At 43.8% G+C, this 24,009-nt stretch overlaps 1 protein-coding gene across 14 annotated transcripts in view; it reads left to right on the plus strand.

The window, feature by feature from the left end:
* The window catches only part of FNBP1 (formin binding protein 1), a 243,885-nt gene that overhangs the window by 89,528 nt on the left and 130,348 nt on the right, over positions 1-24,009 (plus strand). For all 14 annotated transcript variants that reach the window (XM_068248467.1, XM_068248463.1, XM_068248464.1 and 11 more), the window contains 2 exons: positions 17,527-17,583; positions 19,869-20,016. In XM_068248467.1, coding sequence (XP_068104568.1) covers positions 17,527-17,583; positions 19,869-20,016 — 205 coding nt within the window. The remainder of the gene's footprint in view (positions 1-17,526; positions 17,584-19,868; positions 20,017-24,009) is intronic.

The raw sequence follows: 24,009 nt of genomic DNA on the forward strand, positions 1-24,009 counted from the left end.
TCCCAATATTCTCTGTGAGAATATGAGACAACCTCTGAGGCCCTCACAGAGCAGCTGTATTTGTACTGACATTAGATTACACACAGGTGCACTCTATTTAGTCATTAGCACTCATCAGGCAATGTCTATGGGCAACTGACTGCACTCAGATCAAAGGGGGCCAAATAATTATGCACACCTCACTTTGCAGTTATTTATTTGTAAAAAATGTTTGGAATCATGTATGATTTTCGTTCCATTTCTCATGTGTACACCACTTTGTGTTGGTCTTTCATATGGAATTCCAATAAAATTGATTCATGTTTGTGGCAGTAATATGACAAAATGTGGAAAACTTCAAGGGGGCCGAATACTTTTGCAACCCACTGTATTTAAGTAGGCTATGTTATTATTATTTTTTTTTACTTGCCTGAAAGGGTTAAACATTCAGGTATGTAAGTGACAGTGTCCCTCTCTTTATAGTTCATAGACTGGCTCTGGCTCTGAACTGTGTCAGACTGTGTCATTCAGCTGAGACAACAAATCGACCTACTGTTTTAGTTTTTAAATAGAAAATAAAAAATGGGAATATATATATATATATATATATATATATATATATATATATATATATATATATATATATATATATATATATATATAATTTATTTTTTTAATTTTTAGGGGTAGGGTAGGCGGATAAAATACAGTTCTCCTCGGTTTATTTTCAGTTCAGGTGTTTTTTAAGGTGCCTTCACACTTAACCCTGCTATTCTTTGAACTTTTTTCTTCATATTTGCGATTCAGCATTTTGTGGAGTTTTTTTTTCGCATCCAATTCTTTTTCTGTTTGTGTTTTTTACATGAATTTGTATGTAATTAATTTTACATTTGTATGCAAATTTTTTCATTGTATGCACTTTGCATGTCCGTTCCAAAATAAAAGCATCCATTTTTTTTTCCACAGAAAATTTGTATGTGAAAATTCACATTAAAACACACATAAGTGTGATGCCATTTACTTGCATTAGATATGTGGCAAATGCGGATTCAGAAAGACGCAATTCGCATACGAATTCTGTCATGTGTGAACGAGGCCTTATGCTTCATGCATATGCTTGTCTGAACTTGGCAGACGCAGCTGTTTTGGGCCATCTCTGCTGACAATGTAGCAATGTAGTGCATTCCCCTCTCCCAGAATGTCGATGGGCGTGGTAGTGTCTGAACTTCATCATTTGTACTGTTCAGACTGTAAGGTGGCATGCCCAGACTGAATTTCTATGAAACATTGCTGCCTATAGCAAAGACAGTACAGTACAGTACAGGATGGGGCCAGTGTTTTGGCTCCTGACCAGTTATGTAAGCTCTGCCACTGAGTGCCTACATGGATCTAGGAAAACATTTGTTTAGAGTGAGCTTGTGTCAAAAAAGGAAATACTTACCTAAGAAAAGGGAAGCCTCTGGATCCTATAGAGCAGATGTGGGGAAACTTTCAGAGACTGAGGGCCCAAACTGAATCCTAAAACCTACTTGTTTATTACAGTGTACCAAAACGGCAATTTAACCTGAATACTGCCTTTTGGCCCACCCCCCTTCTCCACAGGAGGAAGGTATATATGGTTGCATAGTGTCATTTGATCTTTTAGCTATGAGTAAGAACCTGTTGGTTCGAAACATGTCAGCTATATGATGTGTGAGCTTGTTTGGATACGTCCATAATTAAGGAACCTGATTTATAGGATATTGTGCGGACACTCTTCTGTCTATTAACCTGAATACTGATGTATATGAAGCTAGAGGTAACCCCCTGTGTAAAGTAGTCCCCCAATATATGTAGCCTGAGGTATCCCCAGTAAGCCGTTGGCAGCCACCAGTAGGGGTAGCTAGAGGGGCCCTTAGTATTAGGTATTTTGCAGAATAGGAAGCCAGTTGTGCCCCCAGAGTAGGTAGCCAGCAGTAGCCTCCCAACATAGGTGGCAAGAGGGGCTCCCAGTGTAGTTAGCCAGATTAGCGATTAGCTCTCCAGTAAAGGTAGCTTCTTCAATAAAGGTACAAAAGGGGTAACCCTTGACATAGGTAGCCTGAAGTAGCCACCCAGTATAAGCAGTCAGATATGGTCCCCCCCCCCCCCCTGTATAGATAGTCCGAATTGGTCCACTAGTATAGATAGAGGGGGCCCCAATGTAGGTAGCTAGATATGCCCCCCAGCGTGGGTAGACTGAAGTAGCCCCCAGGATAGGTAGCAAGAAGGGAATGCTGTGGATCCCCGTACCGCTGAATCCCTGCGCCACCAGCTGGGGCAACAGCGCCTGTTCCCACAGAGAGGGCTCTGGGTGTCCCCTCTGGCATGCGTTCCATAGGTTCGCCACCACTGCTATAGAGGCTTGCCCGGGTCGTCCTCATTTCTCTCGCTGCTTGCTGGGACCTGTTCCTGTTCTGGCATGAGCATGCCTATGAAGCTGCACGATCGCAGGCGCAGCTGTACTCATGCCGGTGCAGTATTTCCCTTTTGACCCAACCTTGGGCTCAGGTACACATTAATTTCCTAGGCCTTGTTATGGAGCAGATATGGACATTAACAGCAAGGCAGAGGCAGCAGAGGCGGTGACTCACCAGAACATAGCACAGAGGGTCTGAAGATCTTTAATGGCCAGAATCTTAAACTGCAGTGATTCTGGAAGATGTTCTATTGAGGGATTGAGAACAACAGGGTTAAAACTGAGACTTTCCACTCATGTAACAAAGCACATCCATCCCAATCGAGTGAATCTTGTTTCTGCACAAAATCCCTTTATAACATAATGGTGCTTTAGCCTGCTTTGTGGAACTTTCACTGCTAATCCATATAAATCTGGCTGTGGAATGAGGCCCGTGATCCTGGAGTCTGGATGTGATAGATCTGCACATGCTGTGTGTGTGTTTTCTTCGTGAACATGGTCCAGTAATGAGACGTGTAGCACGCCTCTCCTCCACACACTGCTCTGCCTATAGGAACCAGCTGTGCTGTCAGGGAATGTTTGTATTCTGATTGCCGCAGTGTGTAAAGGGAAACGTGTGGATGCAGCTTTGGGGTGAATATAGGAGGTCTGCAGATCTTCCTAGACATCTGCACTGTTTCTGCTCTCTCTAGAACCGGGGTGTCAAACTCAAATACCAAGTGGACTGAAATTGTACACTGGGACCTAGTCGCTGGCCAACCCCATGTCTACTGGCCACCTCTATCCCTTATAAAGTTCCCCAGTGTCTAACTGCCCCCCTCCAACCCCTATACAGTTCCCTAGTGTCTAGAGGCCCCACCCTCCCCTATAGAATTCCCTGGTGTTTAGTGCTTTCCCCCTCCCTCTCCCATAAGCCTTCCCTGGTGACCTAGGGCTTCACCTCCAATATTGTTCCCCTGGTGGTCTAAGTCTGGTGCACTTCGCATAGAGTTTAATGGCGCTGCTTTGCGCGCGGGACTTTGCGCGCGATCTAAACTTATCACGACTAAACTTATCACGCCTAAACTGGCTTTTCACCAGCGTGGTGCAATGGTTATCACGCCTAAAGTCTTTAACTGGGTTAGCACCGCTTTGTGAATTAAGCCCATAGAGCGAGTTTTACTACATTGTGAACAAAAATGTTACAATTTTACCATGCCTTCTAATGTTTTTATACTGCGCCTTTATTTTAAGTTATTTCTATGGGTCATTATATTTGTATATATTTCTGTTTGTTTTATAGTTATGCTCCTGTTTGCCTGATGAAGCAGGACCACACCTGCGAAACGCGTTGCACTAAGTGGAGTTATATAAAAAAAATTTGTATTGATATTTTGTGACTCAATTGAGTTTTATATTTTCGAGGGAGGTAAGTCCACCTGAACATCCTCCTCTTTTAGACGGTTTTTAAACGTTTTAATTCTACTCTGGCGCCTCTGTACACCAAGCCTTGCTCAAACATAATGCAAAGTGAGGAAAGCACTTGAGGGCCAAATTTAATGGCTCTGAGGGCCAGATTTGGCCCATGGCCCGGAGTTTGACATGTATGCTCTAGAAGGTCACAGCATAGAGCCACAGACTACCCAAGCAGCTTGGGGTGACCCAAAACTACTAGGAAAGTCTAGGGGACTAAAAGAGACCAAAAAGTCTTCCTATTAGAAAGCAACACTCAGTGTAATTTGCCTTCTTAAAGTAAACCAGAGATCTTGTAAACTAAATATTTGATACTTACCCGGGGCTTCCTCCTGCCCCATAAACACGCCTGAGTCCCACGCCGTCCTCCCGTGGTCTGCAGTTCAGCCCCGATCGTCCCTGGTAACAGCCCAGTCGCATCTGTCTGGGTCTACTGCACATCCACGGAAGGCCCATGCATGTGCAGAAGACCCAGACTGGACCCGACTGAGCCAGTTACCGGGGCTGATCATGGCTGAACAGCAGACCGTGGCAGGACAGCGTGGGGCGTGTTTATTGGGCGAGAGGAAGCCCCGAGTAAGTATCAAATCTTTCGTTTACAAGATCTCTGGTAAGCAAAAGGTATTTGCAATAATTCAGCTGTAAGTGAGCCACTGTGGCTTCCCACAATGCATCACTACTGAATATGCAAATTATCTCTTTATGTCCCTGAAGCCGGGCTTACATCCAGAACCGCTGGTGTATAGCAAGCCTGTAGCTTATACATTTTACAGAGCCAGATCCCAAATCCAGGACAAAACTTCTGTGCAGGCAGTCATTGGATGTGTAAAAAGCTCTTTCATAACATGTAGTTATATCAATTGCACTTAAACAGAAGGTCCAAGGAACTAAAAAAAATAATCCACTTACCTCGGGTTTCCTCTGGCCCCTAGCGCAGTACAGTCCGAATGATGTCAGTGCGACTCTGAGAGCCGCTCACGCAGGCACAATGGACATCTTGCGCTGGAGGGGAGCCCGGGCCACCAGCAGGGAGCGGAGCTGCGGCGTGGGCACAGGACAGCTGGCAGGGGCTGGAGTAAGCCCCAGGTAAGTAGATTGTTTTTTATTTTTAATCTTCTCGGATGTGTCCTTTAACCTCCTTGGAAGCCGCGCAGGAGGTTTTCTCCGGCCCTGCTGGGCCGATTTGTTTATTTATTTTTTTTGCTGCACGCAGCTAGCACTTTGCTAGCTGCGTCAGCACACCGATCGCTGCTGCCCGCGCTCTATCGCCGCTATCCGTCGCGCCACACGCCCCCCCCCAGACCCCGTGCGCTGCCTGGCCAATCAGTGCCAGGCAGCGCTGGGGGGTGGTTCGGGAGGTGACGTCATCCCGCCCCGTCGCCATGGCGACGGGGGAAGCCCTCCAGGAAATCCTGTTCTTTGAACGGGATTTCCTGATCGAAGAGGGCGGGGGGATGCCGCTGAGCAGCGGCTATCATGTAGCGAGCCCTGGGCTCACTACATGATATAGGAAAAAAAAAAAAATTTTAAAACTGCGGCGCTCCCTCCTGGCGGATTTTTTTATACCGCCAGGGGGGTTAAAAGACTGCTACATGTAAGATTTGGTTCTCTGTTATCCCCAAGTTATTTATTCGGCCCAGACAAGCTGACAGTAAAGGTGCTCATACATTAGATGATGTATGGGCAGATCGACTAAGAGACAAATCTCTTTCTGATAAATATGATTAGAGAGATCTGCTGGCTGCCCATATACTGCAGGCTGACTCCCATTCGATTTCACCTTGAAATCTCTCGGTAATTGGCCCCTGTGATGCCACCTGGCCATCCCCTGAATATTGATGTATGTACCGTTTATACTGGAGTATAAGCCGAAATAAGGGGATAAAAAAAAGTGTCCCAACATTGGGGGTCTAGGCTTATACTCGAGTCATACCTCTCCTGAGCAGTGATGCGGTGTGTGAAGTATGATGTTTGGGTCCCCCGGCATGTGCCCCCACCAGAGAGGTATGTGCAGATCATTGTTTAGTGTACCCCGGCATGTTTCCCCTTTAGAGGTGTACACAAGTCAATGTAAGCTGCCAAGTGGCTCCCGGCATGTGCCGTGAAGAGATGGAGAAACATAAAGAAAAGTGAGCCTGAATAGGCCTCAGTGGAGAGTGCAATGACGGGATGTGAGGTTCAGGAAAATACAGTGGTCAGACCGTTTATTTTCTGCTAAAGATGCTGAGGTTAGAGCCTCGGGTTAGTGATCAGTCTTATGAGATCATCTGTAAGTGCTGCATTTCCTACCTTTGGCTTATACTCGAGTAAACCATTTTCTTCTGTTTTTAAGGTAAAAGTTGGTGGGTCGTCCTATACTTGGTTGTACTCATATATATACTGTGTATATATACAGTACATATATATACTGTATATGTACACATTTTATATAGTAAACGCCATGCCCACTGAGCACTATATTCTGCAACAGGTCTTGCCATGTAAACAATGCATGTTTCCTTCCATCCTCCATTTTACCACTTGACTTTAATACTAATGGAGTTTTGGTACAAAAATAGACTTTTTTTTTCCTTTTTTGAGTTTTCATTGCACAAAGTGCTTTTTTGTTATTTTGCCGGTATACAGTTTATAGTTTCTGCTATCCTGGCTTTTTTTCTTCTGGATTGAGGTGTACTGAGGTTCAAAAGACTGAGTTTTGATTCTGAAGACTTGTTTAGTACAAAAGGTAACATTTTTGCAGTCTAATCACTAAACTATCAGATGATATATATTCAGATCTGTGCCTGCAGATGGGCTCTGAAGCGGAACGAAGTTTTACCTTTCAAATGTAGCTGTCACTTGTCGAGCAAAAAAACCTGAATCTTTCCCCAGCTTTGCATAATGAGATGTAGAATGTATCTTACTTACTGAGTCACGCACCTGGGACAGGTATGCACTCCAGGGGACATCAGAGCCCCCATCTGCATTCTTATATGCATTCTTATAACAGGCCATTGATTCCCAGAGCCTGAATTACTTAAAGTGCACATTAACAGTACAATTTTTATGAAAAAAAAAAAATATTTGTAAATATTTTGATTAGATCACGTTGTATCGTGTGTGTATATATATATATATATATGCATGCACAGTTGCTCCAGATTAAAAACTGTCATAGTCGATCACATATAGCTGGTTTGTCAATCTGCTTGGCAAATTTTTATGATCAGATTTTTTTGATCAAGTTGAAAATCACAGCATTGATATATAAATGATCTATAATGATTTTTTTCTAAAAAAAAAAAAAAAAAAAAAATTCTTAGCAAAGTTTTATTGTTAAAGAGGAACTCCGGTGAAAGTAATGTAATAAAAAAAAAGTGCTTAATTTCACAATAATTATGTATAAATGATTTAGTCAGTGTTTGCTCATTGTAAAATCTTTCCACTCCCTGATTTACATTCTAACATTTATCACATGGTGACATTTTTACTGCTGGCAGGTGATGTCACTGGAAGGAGATGCTGCTTGCTTTTTTGGCAGTTGCAAACAGCTGTTATTTCCCACAATGCAACAAGGCTCCCACAGTGTGATGTCAGTACCTCAGTGCTGTGAGGTGCTGACATCAAACTGTGGGAAGGGTTTCAACACAAAATCAGCCATACAGAGCACCCTGATGATCCATTTGAGAAAAAGAATCGCTTGCAATTGTACCATTAATAGGCACCTCATGGGTTATGGCAGAGCTGTTTCTCAGCCTCGCTACCATTTGGATGAATTTGGGAATGTGTGATAAGAAGAGGGGGTGGGGCTTGAACAACACGTTGGGCAGCACGGTGGCGTAGTGGTTAGCGCCCTCGCCTTGCAGCGTTGGGTCCATGGTTTGAATCCCAGCCAGGGCACTATATGCACGGAGTGTGTATGTTCTCCCTGCGTCTGTGTGGGTTTCCTCCGGGCACCCCGGTTTCCTCCCACGTCCCAAAAACATACAGGTGAGTTAATTGACTTCTCCCTAAATTGACCCTAGACTATGATACATACATGATACATACATAGACATAGGAGTATGATAGGGACTAGACTGTGACAGGACAGTTAAGTGACAAGACAATATGCTCTGTACAGTCCTGTGGAAGATGTCAGCGTTATATAAATACTAAATAATAGGCATCCAGGGAATGAGGGAGGGAGTCATGCTTATTGGAACAGGCACACAGCACAGGTCATGTGACCTCATCAGTTTTTGCATTTACAGCGGTTCTTGTTTTTAACTCTCCCTTATTTTTATTTAGTGTGCGGGGGAAGATGCTTACAGGGAAGTAACATTAGCAGCAGTAGTAATAATATTCTTAACTGAAGTTGTGCTGTGAACACTGCTAGTGCTCTTTTTAAGTGCCAGCAATCTGAAAGTGCTTTGCCTATGTAATGCTATGTGTGATTTATTTATTTATTTATTTGCATAAATATTTTGGAAGCACTTTACAAATTACCGACTCTTAGAAAAAAGTCGTCGTTTGAACCAGCCCTAAAAGGTGTCCATTAACGGTGCAATTTTGCCGAATGATTCCCCTTCTGAGCCTATAATTGCCATCAGAAGGAGACTATCGAAAATCATTGATCGGGCCCATAAATGGAATAAAAATGTGATCATTTCTAGATGGAATCAGTCCGAAAAACGGATTGATAAAGCAATTGTTTGTAGTCGATTGACACCATCAACAGTTTCCAGTCTGATCGATTGGAAGGTCAGTGGTTTGGTAATATTGCATCATTAATGGACTCCTTAAAGAGGAACTCCAGTAAAAATAATGTAATAAAAAAGTGCTTCATTTTTACAATAATTATTTATAAACGATTTAGTCAATGTTTGCCCATTGTAAAATCTTTCCTCTCCCTGATTTACATTCTGACATTTATCATGTGGTGACATTTTTACTGCTGGCAGGTGATGTCAGTGTAAGGAGATGCTGCTTGCTTTTTTGGCATTTGGAAACAGCTGTAAAGCGCTATTTCCCGCAATGCAACGAGGTTCACAGGCAGGAAACTGCCAGGACCATGATCCTCACAGTTTCCTGTGGGAGGGGATTTACCACAATATCAGCCATAAAGAGCCCACTGATGGTCTGTTTGTGAAAAGGAATAGATTTCTCATGTAAAAGGGGGTATCAGCTACTGATTGGGATGAAGTTCAATTCTTGGTGCACTGCATAGTAGGCATTCTTAGCGCCAGTTCATAATGTTGCAATTCACCACAGGATATATAAAGTATCTCCCCCATACAACAAAGTGGCATGTGATAAAAATGGTTAACAATAGTGCGGTTATGCGAGTCACGCTAAGGCCTCTCCACTGCCACTAACTGATCATTAGTGCACTTCAGTCCTCTGGGGCCGGCCTGTTGGAATCTCAGGCCCCCTCCGTTGATCACAGTGAGTCGGATGCTGAATGACAGTTTGCCTATGCCCTCCTTGTAGAAAACAATTATAGGAGAAAGAAGGTGCCTGCGACATACAATCCTGCGCACCACAGTGAGACTTAGTGGGATGTGGGTGTCAAAAACACCCTCTAGTGAAAAGATACAGGAGACAAAAGTGGGAGCCCAATGGTGTAGTATGTCAAAACAATGGAACGTAATAAAAGTAAGACACTACTCACAAAGGTGGGTTTGCAGAGGGGGCAACCGACCACAGGAAGCAGGTGGAGACAACAAACCCGACTCCACTCGGGGTGGACCCTAGGGACCTGGATGCGGTCGCTCTCCTTGGTAAAAGAAAGGGGACAGATGTCCGCCGTGGTCGAAGCCACGTGTGGTCTGTACCCACCCCTCAGACGGGTGAGGTAAGGGGGTATGATTGCACAATAAGGGTATAAGAGGCTCCCTGGTGTAATAAAAGCATCTAAAAGCAGTTTAAAAACGGGAAATAAATTTGAGGTAGCTTACCTCAGTGACGAAAAAATCTTTGTATTTAACAAAGGTTTTTATTAGTAGCACAGGCAACGCGTTTTGCGGGTCAGAGCCCGCTTCCTCAGGCCAATAACAGTGCCAAACTAAATGACAGATTCAGCAAAGGGAGCCTCTCAAAACAAGTAGAAAACAATTATAGGAGAAAGAAGGTGCCTGCGACATACAATCCTGCGCACCACAGTGAGAGGGGAAGGTGCTTGGCAGGTTTGGCCACACCTCTTCCCAGAAATCAGTATGACTGTCGTGAGGGAGGGGTTTAAATCATGTGACTGTGCTATTCAGCAGTGGAATTTATTTTTACAACATCGATCTTGTTTTCTATCTTTCGTGAGGGATGAGGCAGACAGAGGAGAGGGGCTTTCACAAAAAAAAAAAATCATTACTCATCCAGAATCAGTTAGCAGTAACTCTAGACAACATAAAAGAAAATCACACAAAAATGACAATGCCATCTAATAAAGTGAAAAAAATGTGTATAATCCAATGAAAAACTGGGAACTACAGCAAATTTAATTTGTCAGTGATTACTCATGGAATGCCAATAGCATTGTGATGCGTCAGGCCACCAGACTCGCAGCTAGAATGCTTTTGAACTTCGGTGTCCGTTGACATATTTCCAAGCATTGCTTTATTTTTCACCCTTCCCATCCCTGTTCTTCAGCCATCCCCACCCTGCTGGCCCACAGTCTCAGCTTTCAGGGGTGAAACCGCATTAGTCAGCCAGCTGTGCCACTTCCGAAATTCCTCACACAGCCTGTAAAGGGTATTGGAGAAATAATTACACTTATTGTGGATTCCCAGACAATCAAGCCTGCAATATGCCTAATTTAATTAAGGGGAACTTTTACCAAGATTGAAATGTATTCCAGTCAGTAGCAGATACCCCCTTTCCCACAAGAAATCTTTACCTTTCCTCGAATAGATCATCAGGGGGATCTGCATGGCTGATGTTGTGGTGAAACTCCTCCCACAGTGTGATGTCATGACCATGGTCCTGACAGTTTGTTGTCTGTGAATCTCATTGTATTGTGGGAAATAACAGCTTTTCCCAACTGCCAAGTAAGCAATATCTCCCTCTGTGCATAGAACTCAGTAACGAACATTTCGTACAGATCACCTGGCAGGACTAAAGATGTCACCCTCACCACCAGTGATACATTTCAGAATGTAAATCAGAGAAAGGGAAAGATTTTACAGTGGGCAAACACTGTCTAAATAATTTCTAAGTGAATATTGTAAAAAAAAAAATAATTTATTGTTATTTTCGCTACAGTTCCTCTATAAAGCCTCAGCATGCACAGATGTCTTCATAGTTCTATATAACTACTCATTTACAGAGTTTGTTTTTATCTGTGAAAACACTTCTTGTTTTTCTGATGATTAAATACTTCACTTTTAACCTTGCCAGCTGTTTTCCGTGACATGACTTACAGGGCTCATACTGTGATTTTCTCTGTCTTTGTTGGTGCTGCATGATGCTGCTTTTCCAGGAAACAGCGGTAGCCCCGCCCTTGGAGACTGTTTTTTATCTCCTTCAGTTGGGGTGCTCCAGGTTACTGGACTAAATTAATTTAGATGCAGAAGCCAGGCCCATATTTACCTCACAATAGCCTATAGGCACAGATGTCTTGGCACCCTAGATTTCGCCCTCCATGAACCTACAATCCCCCACCGAACTACACCACAGGTGTGCTAGCTAGCCCAGCTGTCACTTCTACCTTACTTCCCTTGCCTGTTATAGGTAGCGACAGCAGCTCCTTAGTATAGGGTAGCCAGAGGTACCCTTAGGGCTGGAACCCACAAGAGCGTTTTTTTGAGCATTTTGGCAGCGCTGCGATACGCTAGCGTTTTGCCAAAACGCTCAGCTGATGTTAATGGATGGGGCAACTTCCACAGGAACGTTTGCGTTTCCCAGAAACGCAAACGCAGGACCTGCAGCATTTTGGGAGCGTTAGCGCTTCAATGTAAAGTATTGAAACGCTAGCAGAAACGCTCAGCAAAACCTAAACTGAGCGGTTTTGCTAGCGTTTTGCGGTTCAGCACACTGTAACAAAATGAAAAATAATTCACAGGACCAATCAGGATAAAAACGCGAAACGCAAAACGCTACACAACCGCTGAGGAAAAAAATACACTGTTGCAAAACGCGACCGAAAACTCGCATGAATCCGCTCAGGCAAAACGCTAGCGGTTGCGTTTTGCGTTTGCGGATTTCAGTGGGTTCCAGGCCTTAGGGAGATCTACAAAACAAACCAACAAACAAAAACACATTAGGTACGAGCACTTCCAAGCAGTGCAATGCCGAGAGTCAGGTGAATAACCTCTCACTTTACACTCTGCTCAGGACTCTGCTTAGGCAAGGAGGGAGGCACTTGAGGAACATAGTGGAATTCCTTTCTATCATCTGGTGCCTGTAGGCATGAGCCTACAGTGCCTTATGTTTAATCCGGCCCTGTGCAGAACCATCATTTCACACAGAGGTAACATTTCAGCTCTGTGCTTGCTCATCTGTAACTGGGTTTAACATATCCACGTTTATAGTCTTCTTTTATTTACTGCTATGTGTGTTTAATTGTAACCTGTGAGATTGTACTGCTCTTTCTCTTTAGTTATGAGCCTAAGCTGGAGATGAGAAGTGAGATCTTTAAGGTCTTTTAATAGCATATTATTACAGTCAGTGTGATGAATTAAAATTGGAAATGACTCTAGGCTGTGAGGCTGCTGCTCCTGTTGTCTTTCATGTCACAGCAGTAGTTTCATGGTGCCCATACATGGTACAATTTTTTTTCATCCAATCTTACCATTTCTTTGTAGTATAAGGGTAAATTAAGTGAATATACTGTAAGGATAATTTAGACATTTCCTTTATATTACATAGAAATGGTAAAGCCCAATCTACACGATACGATTCTTTGTGCGATTCGATTACGATCTATTTACGATCCGATTAAATCCGACATGTCCGATCGGGATTCAATTCGATTTGCCATTGTTTTGCAATGGCAAATTGAATTGAATCGAATTGAATCCTGATCGGACATGTCGGTTTTAATCGAATTGTAAATAGAATCGTACTCGAATAGAATCGCACAAAGAATCGTATCGTGTAGATTGGGCTTAAGATTGGATGAAAAAAATTGTACCATGTATGGGCACCATAAGATACACACTATAGGCCTGATTCATGGAGGTGCCTCCAGGGATTCTCAGCAATTGTGTGGAGTGTGTAGATACTGGCAATGAGAAGTCCTAATAGATGGCAGAACTAGTCCTTTCAGTATCCCTGTGCTGCCCCACTGTGTACTTCTGGGTGCAGGCTGGAAGGAGGAGGCATGGCAGCACAGAACACTAATTGGTGCAGGCTGAAAGGAGGAGGCATGACAGCACAAGGATACTGGTAGGTGCAGGCTGGAAGGGGAGGGGCATGGCAGCACAGGGATACTGGTAGGTGCAGGCTGGAAGGGGGGGACATGGCAGCACAGGGATACTGGTAGGTGCAGGCTGGAAGTAAGAGGGGGGGGGGCATGGCAGCACAGGGATACTGGCAGGTGCAGGCTAGAAGGAGTAGGCATGGCAGCACAGAGATACTGGTAGGTGCAGGCTGGAAGGAGGAGGCATGGCAGCACAGGGATACTGGTAGGTGCAGGCTGGAAGGAGGAGGCATGGCAGTACAGGGATACTGGTAGATGCAGGCTGGAAGGAGGAGGCATGGCAGCACAGGGATACTGATAGATGCAGGCTGAAAGGAGGAGACATGATACTGGTGGGTGCAGGCTGGAAGGAGGCAGCATGGCAGTACAGGAATACTGGTAGGTGCAGGCTGGAAGTGGGGGAGGCATGGCAGCACAGGGATACTGGTAGGTGCAGGCTGGAAGAAGGGAGGCATGGCAGCACAGGGATACTGGTGGGTGCAGGCTGGAAAGAGGCAGCATGGCAGTACAGGTATACTGGTAGCTGCAGGCTGGAAGGAGGCATGGCAGTACAAGGGATACTGATGGGTGCAGGCTGGAAGAAGGGAGGCATGGCAGCACAGGGATACTGGTAGGTGCAGGCTGGAAGGAGGCAGCATGGCAGTACAGGGATACTGCTAGGTGCAGGCTGGGAGGAGGAGGCATGGCAGCACAGGGATACTGGTGGGTGCAGGCTAAAAGGAGTTGTCATGGCAGCACAGGTATACTGCTAGGTGCAGGCTGGGAGGAGGAGGCCTGGCAGCACAAGGACATTCTAGAAGGTACAGTCTAGAAAGGCATGACAGCACAGGGACACATAAATGCAGGCTAGGAGGAGGAGACATGGCAGTACAGGGACACTGATAGGTACAGGCTGGAGGGAGGAGGCATTGCAGCACATAGATATAGGTAGGTACAGTTTAGAAGGAGGCATGGCAGCACAGGGGTTACTGGTAGGTACAGGCTGGAATGAGGAGGCATGGCAGCTTTGGATGAGCCCCTGCATGACTGTCCAGAGTCTCAGCCTTCACCCCACAGCTCTCTGCTAGAGAAAGCACAATATCTACATGCTGTATAAGGAAGAGGTCAGCACTCCTAATGTAAAACATGTGAAACATACGGATATAATTACCTGCGCTGAAAGCTCACATTCCCTGCATGTTTAAGCGTATAATCTACCTTTCATTATGTCGTACAGTGAGCTTGTTAAGTTTACATAGTAATACAGAGGAATGGAATTACTGGACCAGTAATGTAATACATGCTTGTCAGCCAACAGAAAATGTGTTTTTTAATTTTTTTATTTTCCATTTTTTTTTTGTCATAAAATGCCACAGAATTTTTACTTGTTCGGTGAATGACTGGTCAGTAAATGCATTCAAAGAAATAGTTAATAAAGTAGCTGGAGGCGCCCGCAAAAAGAAATGTGTGTACATGCGAAAACTATACATACCAAGGTAGACGGAGTCTCCCACCTTAAAGAGAAACCCCAACCAAGAATTGAACTTTATCCCAATCAGTAGCTGATACCCCCTTTTACATGAGAAATCTATTCCTTTTCACAAACAGACCATCAGGGGGCGCGGTATGACTGATATTGTGGTGAAACCCCTCCCACAAGAAGCTCTGAGTACCGAGGTACTTCTGGCAGTTTCCTGTCTGTGAACCTTGTTGCCTTGTGGGAAATAGCTGTTTACATCTGTCTCCAACTGCCAAAACGTGGCAAATGAAGAGAAAGATCCGCACCACCTTCAGAAAAGCTTAGTCTGTTTTATTGGAAAAAAACATACAAATTTAAAAAGAACTTTAAGGCTGCCTTAAAGTTCTTTTTAAATTTGTATGTTTTTTTCCAATAAAACAGACTAAGCTTTTCTGAAGGTGGTGCGGATCTTTCTCTTCATTTGCCACAGTTTGAGTCCCATGGTGTCCGGGACTATTAGATCTGCACACCTGACCATCTGAAATTGATGGAAGCCAAGCAAGTGCGACTCCACACTCAAAATTCCAACTGCCAAAACAGCATGCAGCAGCTACATAACTTGCCAGCAGTAAAAATGTCACCATGTAATAAATGTCAGAATATACATCAGGGATTTAAAAGATTTTACAATGGGCAAACACTGACTAAATCATTTATACATAATTATTGTAAAAATGAAGCACTTTTTAATTACATTATTTTCACTGGAGTTCCTCTTTAAAGAGAAACTCCAACCTAGAATTGAACTTTATCCCAATCAGTAGCTGATACCCCCTTTTACATGAGAAATATAATGCTTTTCACAAACAGACAATCAGGGGGCGCTGTATGACTGATTTTGTGCTGAAACCCCTCCCACAAGAAGCTCTAGGACCGCGGTACTCTGGGCAAACTGCAACAATGTAACAATGTTCACAGACAGGAAATAGCTGCTAGAAGCAGCTACTTAACCTGCCCACAGTAAAAATGTCACCATGTAATAAGTGTCAGAATGTAAATCGGGGAGAGGAAAGATTTTACAATGAGCAAACACTGACTAAATCATTTATACATAATTATGGTAAAAATGAAGCACTTTTTTTTACTACATTATTTTCACTGGAGTTCCTCTTTAAAGAAGTAATCTGTAGTAATGTCTGTTGGAACTAACTGTAACTCCACAAAGATGCACAGTTATTGCGAACCAGGAAAAAAGAGCACAGAAGCCCTCCTGGAAGAAAGAAAGGGTGCCCCATAGTCACCTATGATAAATGCCGCAATTAGAGCCAGGAAGGGTAAATTTGGGAGCATAGTGGCGGCCGCTCAAAATTTACAAATTTACAATTTTTACCGCAAATCGCAGCTTGCGCAAAGGCTTGGTTCACACATAAATCTGTTAATTTCTGGTCCAGTCCTATCAGTTTTCTATCAGTTTTACCTGACTGGACCGGAAATGTACACCATTTATGTGTGAACACACCCATACAAAACTGATGTGAAACTGACCGGACTGGACTGGAAATGTACAGATTTATGTGAGGAACACATCCATAGAAACACATACAAAACTGATGCCAACTGTCAAAAACTGACAGGACTGGGCACTTTTTATGTGTGAACCAAGCCAGACGTAGTATTGGGCAAAAGTGCTCCATCTGAACCGGCTGTGATTTTGTGCCTGTTGAGGATTCTCATGAGCTGGAAATCCTATCTATAAGGAGTTACCAGGCTGAATATCGTGGCCCCTGGATTGTTTGTACACTGGTTGTTTAGCTCCACACAGCAGACCGTTTGTTCTGTGGGCAGTCTTTGTATACTGACCACAAAATCATTGTGTTGTTTACATGGGAGGAACTACAGAGAGAATCCGGTTAACTCATGTCAAGCCACATCTCCTAGCATATTGTGAGGGGCTAAAAGAAATGTAAAAGCCCAACAAAGACAAACAAAAGAATCTAAAAATGATGTAGAGGTTCCCGATCACATGTTATGACGTGATGTGAGCAGCGGTGGGCTGCAGAAGGATCGGAGAAGCCTCTGGAGGATGCAGCGGTTTCATTCTTATCAGGGATGTAGCAAACTTTTTTGTTTGGCAAAGTCACAGGTGTGCTTTAACAACCCTTGCAATGAAAAAAATGTTTACCTCGACATGCCCCATGTCACTTCAGGTATGCTTTAAGCCAGTTTTTCACTTAAATGTTGCAGCGATAGTGCAGTAGGGGAGCCTGCCACTGCATCACCACACTGCAGAAATCACTCTTCATCTGACCCTGCCCTACGGTGCAGTGACGGGGTCATATGCATATGCCCACCCCTGCTCAGTGGCGTACTTCCTGCTGGGCAGGAAGTACGTCATTGGGGTTCCCGTGGGTCTGATTGCGCTCCCGTCATGCACACTCACTGCGTCGCCCATTGACTTGTCTGCTAGGCACGGTTCATGCGGTAATGCACTACAAACTTTGCAACAGCATTGAGGCAATTTGGATACTTCGAGCGCATCCCGTCTACTGTGCAAGTCTCCATAGACTTGCATGTACCTTGCGACGAGCTGTGCTGGGGAAGAGTACATTGTAAGACCTCAAGGAGGAACCTGTCGCAACCAATCGAGTGTCTCTCATTGGCTGTTTACTCCATCCAGCTTTTTATAAGATGATGTACAATTGTATTGGTAATGAATAACTGTTATGTAACCAGCCTTGTTGTCTTGTGTTTGGGAAGTAAGTGGAAAATGTCAGATGTTTAAATAATAAAGCTTTTTTCCCTGTAGTGGTCAAATAACAATAGCTCTTCTTTATTGTTTTGTTGCAGAAATCTTTCAAAAAAGTACCAGACGAAGAAGAACTCCAAAGAAGAGGAAGAGTCCAAGTAAGTGTCACGTTTTGCGAGGGCGGAATCTGGCTTGTGGTTACATGTGGCTGTCCTCAGCTCATGGTGACGGTATCAAGGGCACCAAAGGGCATTTTAGAGGAAAAACAGAGGAGTGGGGAGAGCTCTTTATCTTGCTTTTTTTCATATGTGGCTTCATAAAAATGGAATTTCATGTAACTATCCATCTACAATACAATAACAGTCATACAATAACAGTGCATAGAGCCAAGGTATGCAGATATTGTTCATTTGGACACAAATCAAATATGTGCTCAGTAAATCTGTAGGCTTTTTAATGTGCAGAAGGTAAAGTGGGGGGTGCTCAAATTTTAAAAAGGGGGCCTCTCCCCTTTACCCCAAAATGCACAGTAGGACCAACTAGCAAGTGGTGGAGGACCTTCCCCCTAACCCCCTTGCCTCCTCCCCCCTCCAGAAATGCACAGTAGTACCAAATCAGAGTAGTAAGGCTCTCCTACTGTCCCACACTATCCCCCTGAGCCCCTTCACTTGACACACACATTCAGTCACAGAGGTGCTGGCTTCATTCAATGGCATGGAGTGGCCCCTCCTTCCCTCCTCCTCTTTTCTGTTTCCTTGGCAGCCGCGTCTTTACTGTCATGACGTCAGCATGGCAACAAAAGCTATGTAACCCGGGCGGCGTGCGGTTGCCATGCAGAGGCCAAGTTTCGAACAACTTCCTACTTGTTGGTGCCTGTGCCACCTGGATCCCTGCGTCTCTCGGTTACCAGTTAGTATAAGTTACTTATTGCAAGTCTGCTACAACCCTCCAGCCCGCCCCACACTCGTAATGAGGAGGAAGTGCAGTGGAAGGGCTTAGGATAGTGGGTCATAGAAAGGGGGATGCTTGAGCACTCACAGCCACAGGTGTTTCTCCGATCGCCTCAGCCGATCCGACGCGAAAGAGGCCCCCCCGCAGACCCCGTGTGCAGCCTGGCCAATTGCCGCCAGGCTGTGCTATGAGGTGGATCGGGACTTCCTGTGAGGATGACGTCATTCTGTTTGTCGCCATGGCGACGGGTGAAGTCCTGCAGGGAATCCCGTTCTGAGCGGGATTTCCTGATGGGCGTGATCGCCGGCGGCGATCGGAGGGGACGGGCGGACGCCACAAGGAGGGGAGAATCATGTAGCTAGCGCTAGGCTAAGGTTAAGGGATAAAGATGCTAATCCTGCATTCAAAACTTTTTCTGCTGTTATGATTTGGAATTATCACATACTTAAAGAGAAACTCCAGTGAACATTTTACTGTTGGCAGGTGATGTAGATGCTGCATGGACAGGAAACTGCCAAAAGTGGGAGGGGTTTCACCACAATATCAGTCATACAGCGCCCCCTGATGGTCTGTTTGTGAAAATGAATACATTTCTCATGTAAAAGGGGGTATCAGCGACTGATTGGGATAAAGTTCAGTTTTTGGTCGGAGTTTCTCTTTAAGGAGCAATGACCCTTTAATAGTCAGTGCCAAACAGTTGCATGCTGGGGGTTCTTTTTATCTATAATATATTCCTCCTCTTCCATTTATTTCCCTGCCTAGCTGCTTATCTGAAACATGATCCCCTGCTCCCTTGTGTTTACAAACAAGGCTGAGGCGACTCAGCGATTGAAGGAGAAAAGAAAAAAAGTAAAGGGCAGATATGACATCAGGATGTAGCCTAAGCTGTGGGCAAAATACATGGTTCCCACCTGGAACAGAATTCTCTTCATTTACTATATAACCATTCACTGAAATCAAAACGTGGACAGTACAATACATGTGTTATGTAAGTAGTATCAAGTATTTATCTACTAATATATGTGTTTTTTCCCTGGCATAGTATGGCTAATCATACTGCTTTAAAAGGGAGTACAGCTGTCAGCCTCCATATCCCTTTTACTAAAGGTGGGCATTAAAGAAAAACCTACAAACCATCAGAAAAAAGACCTTAGCCAAGTTCGAATGACCACTTGTGATATTGTAATAATTATTGCAAACTGTATAAACTACATAAGGTGTCAGTCTGTCTGGCTCCCTGGGCCCTACTACTCCCTACAGCTATGGATTTTGCTGGTGTGTGGTGTGTGTGTTGGTGTGACCCCTGGGTGCAATAAGAAAAGAGAAATCTCCCAGATGGAAACACAGACAGCAATTAAAGCCCAATCAATTCTACTGAATGAAAACAAGTTTAGCTGGGGCTCCACTTGATATGAAGTTACTGATTGGTCACTGTGTATATAATGACTGTATAGTTATGCATGTTTTATACACGGTCGTTGTACCATTGCAGGTACACATCATGCAAAGCCTTTCAGAACACACTGAATGAAATGAATGACTATGCTGGCCAACACGAGGTCATCTCTGAGAACATGTCATCGCAGATCATGGTGGACCTGATGCGTTTCATCCAGGAGCTGAAGCAGGAGAGGAAATCGGTAAGTTACTTTCATTACTAGTTACACTGCTTGTGTGTCTCCTGGACATCTGTCATGCTGTGTTTCAATGCAAAGACTAAAAGAAGTACTCCTACACTCCCTGTAGCATCAATAAGCAATTTGATGTTGACCATGAAAGAAAGCCACCAACCCAGATGCATGCTGGGATCTGGTAAAACATGACTTCTCTCCCAGTATGCATTTCTGCTGCTTTAAGGAACTTTGGACTCTGATTATACTTATACTGGCTGTAATTAAAAGACATTTACAGCAATCCTTGAGGACTGATTGATGTTCAAGAGATTCCTGCTAATGACAATAGGGACTGTGCAGCCGTATCAACAGTTAGATGTAGACCAATCAGTTACATGGCCATACATCGCTTGATGTTAGAGGTGCTCTTAGCTGCTTGCTTGGTCTGCCCATCAGTGTCCCTTCCCCCCCACCCCCCACCATTTCCCCCGGGCCATGCCAAGTGTAGGCAGCAGAGCTTACATTCACCTGTCCACCTGTGCAAGTCTTCTGTCCACCATCCGCTGCTCCTCCCTGTCTCTTCTCTCATGGGCCGTCCAGTGTGATCAACCAAATCGATTGATTTAGAACCGTCTGCTGTATTGATTTCTAACAGAAACAAATAATTAAATCATCATTCGGTTATTGATGTAAAATATCAACCAGTGTGTGGCCACCTGTAGAAGACAAGTCCTTTACCTATGGGGACTTGCTTGGACTAGGTAGAGTCCCATTTGTGGCTTCACTCAATACTGCCTTCCACCTAATGTGCTGCCTTACTGTCTGATGTTTATGCAGAAACCCACTACAGGGCCTGAAACGGAAAAAAATAAACTTGTATGTGTAGTACAGAAGGCATAGGAAATAGAATAAAACATTACTAGCAAAGAAAAGAGTCTCAGATTTTTATTTTCAGTTATATAGCTTTTTTTTTTCATTTAATAACATTGCATCATTCTGTCACATTTGCAAAACCACACTGTCTTTTAAGCTATAAAGCATGACCCTTTGAACCTTCCTGCAGTAAAATCTTATCTCAAGCTGTCTCTCACTGGTTTTTGTCTGTTTAAGTGCTTCAGAAAATAGGACCGTATTCGACCCAATTGGGTTGAATAGCTCAGAGAAGTTCTTTTGCATTAACAACTGAAGTTTTTTTTTAACTCTTCCTGTACTGTGAAACAATATGAGACTCTACTTTGCTAGTAATGTTCTTTTTCTTAGCTGTACTGCACATCCAATTCATTATCCCAAAAGTTTATTTTCACTTCAGGTTTGCTTTAAGTGTTTTATATTTTTTTAAGGTATTCCTAAAAACAACCTACCCATGCCTGAAACTGCTCCCTCCCCTCCCCTGGTTTCTTGTCTACGTAGTGTGTGTCTGAGCTGCACAAGGATACATTTTCATAGAAGAGGAATACATAATATCCAATGAAGCATCTCTATGTCAGAGCTGAGCCTGCGGGGCAGCACACAGTAAATCAGGTCACAATTCCCAGGCGGGCCTCAGTCCATGCATGCCAGCATAATATGGTTACAGAGTGATTTAATAATGCACTATAATACACAGAGATACCTCACATCAGAGCTCAGCGGGCTGCCAAGGACTCTGAGCAGCATCTACGGGAAAGAACTGCTTCCCTGTGTATCATCTCCCCGCTCTGCCATGCGCTACCATTAAGCATTAAAACCTGATCTCTCTGAGGGGAGAGTTTGTTAGTAACTTCATGCTTGCCTTAAAGTGGACCTGAACTCTTGCACAGGACAGAAGGAAAACCTAGAGAAATGCACCCTGTATGTATTTAGAGAGTTTAGCCTGTCTAATATCCCCTCATCTGTGAAGCACAAGTTGTAATACGATCTCCCAGCTCTTTCAGCTGCCTGCCACGGCATAGAGCTGATTGGTAAACACAGAACATTAATGTTTGCTTCCATGAAAGCAGGAAGGGCTCCTTCACACTATGAGTGTTGGTGATTTTTGAAATTGCTCTACAAGCGCTTGTGCAATGATTTCCTATGAGAGCGTTTACATATGAGCATTTAGATTTGAGTAAAATCACAAACGCGCTACATGTACCATTTTCTGAGCGCTTAGTTTAGCTCAATGGAAGGTATAGGGAAATCGTGAAGCTCTTCAAAAAGCGCTCTGTATAGCGTTTTTAAGAATAAATACATTGTATTTATTATTTTCTGGGTCAAAGCGTTAATTTCCTGACTGACTTCTGGAAGTGAAAATCTCAATCGCTCTGCAAAAGCGCTTTTCTAAACTCAAAGCGCAGGGAAAAGTGCTCTGAAAAAGTTCAATAAATCGCTCAACGCTTGCGATAGCGCTGGCGATTTATGATGTAAACATGGCCGAAGTAGACAAACTGCAGATTTATTGCAGAAAAGTTTTTCTTTGAAGGTTATTATGATGTTGCTTACCTTTTAGAGCAGAGAGAGTTCCGAGTTTAGGTCCGCTTTAAAGAGCAAGTGGCCTTTCAAATATGACATCACTTGTTACTCCCTAATGTACCCCAATCAGTAATGCAGTAATGCACATATTTTTCCAGAATCTTACAACATGTCTTCCTGTTTACATGTACTGCCTTTCACCAGCAGTGTGTTGCTAGTCTAGGCCAGCTGTATTGTGCCACCTATTGTATGTGCTGCCCACTCTTCCACCTACAAGCCTCAGCAACCCTCTGTAATAGGTTCAGCAGTTTTTAGCTAAAAGCTGATCTCTTTCATGGGCTTCTTCTAACTGGATCCCTCTCTAATTCCTTCCCCACCCCCCTCCCCATTCTCTTTCAGTAGCTCCTCCAGTTTAACATACCTGGGGCTTCTTCCATCCCCCTGCAGTCCTTCTAGTCCCTTGCCATAGTTTCGCTTCTCTCCCTTCCACTGCTGTGATCCTCTGAAAGCTGCATGCGCAGCCCCAGACCACACTGAAGCTGGTTTTAGTGGATATTGATCTTTTTAACGATGCAGTATGTACAGTGCTGCTTGACCTTAATTGAACTCCCTGCCTCCCGGGATGCTTAGAGGCAAAGCTAACGCTTTGGTGTGTGGAGCCTGTGTCAAATGTTACTTAGACCCATTGGCTTTGTGGGAAATGTAGTTTTTAGAAAGTAAGATGGTAGTGTATGAAATACATATAGCAGATTGTCCCTCAAAGTGAGATGAGCCTTTGAAATAATACTGATATTTAGGTACTCCAAAACAATGTTGCACGCGTTTAACAGGTATAGTCCCGCTCCATCAGGCAATAAAAAATGGAGTATCTAACAATCATATGTAAGTTATAATGACATATGACTGTTAGATTCTCGTTTTTTATTGCCTGATGGATCGGGACTAAACCTGTGAAATGCGTTGCAACATTGTAATGGAGTATATCAATAAATCTATTTATTTTTGAAAATTGACAGTTTCATGTCTGCTTCGGGGAGGTAAGTCCACCACTGCCTCCTTAGCAATTTTAACTTTTTAGTATATTTTATTCTGTTGGCGCCTCGTTCACTGCATACGATACCTGTGTCCACCCCTGGTGGAGGGGTGATATACCCCTTTCTTCCAATCTACAGAGAGCCACCTCTTAATTCTGAGTGGGGACAGGTCTGAATCTCCCCACCTGCATTTACACTATCCATTTACTCCAGTAATTACTACACTATATTGGGCTCTCAGTGTCCCCCCTCTTTTGTATCTGAATAATCACATCAAGCACAACGTTCTTGGGATGTGGCCTTTCATCAAGCTGCTCCTTACTGATCAGACAGCCTGTCCTCTGCAGTTCTGCCACTTCATATACTGCAGGACTGACACATACTCCACAGCAGCTTACAGAGGACACATTATTTACATAACTTTAGGTGAGAAAAGTTTAAAAAGAACGCAGGCTAGTTCTAATTAGGCTTGGGACTGTACAGACACTTGTTTATCTCACCATGTTTGTCACTTCAGGTACCCTTTTAGACTAGACATTAGTAAAGGTGTTTTTTT

Source organism: Hyperolius riggenbachi, chromosome 8 (assembly GCF_040937935.1).
Source record: "Hyperolius riggenbachi isolate aHypRig1 chromosome 8, aHypRig1.pri, whole genome shotgun sequence".
In the NCBI taxonomy this organism is placed as follows: Eukaryota; Metazoa; Chordata; class Amphibia; order Anura; family Hyperoliidae; genus Hyperolius; species Hyperolius riggenbachi.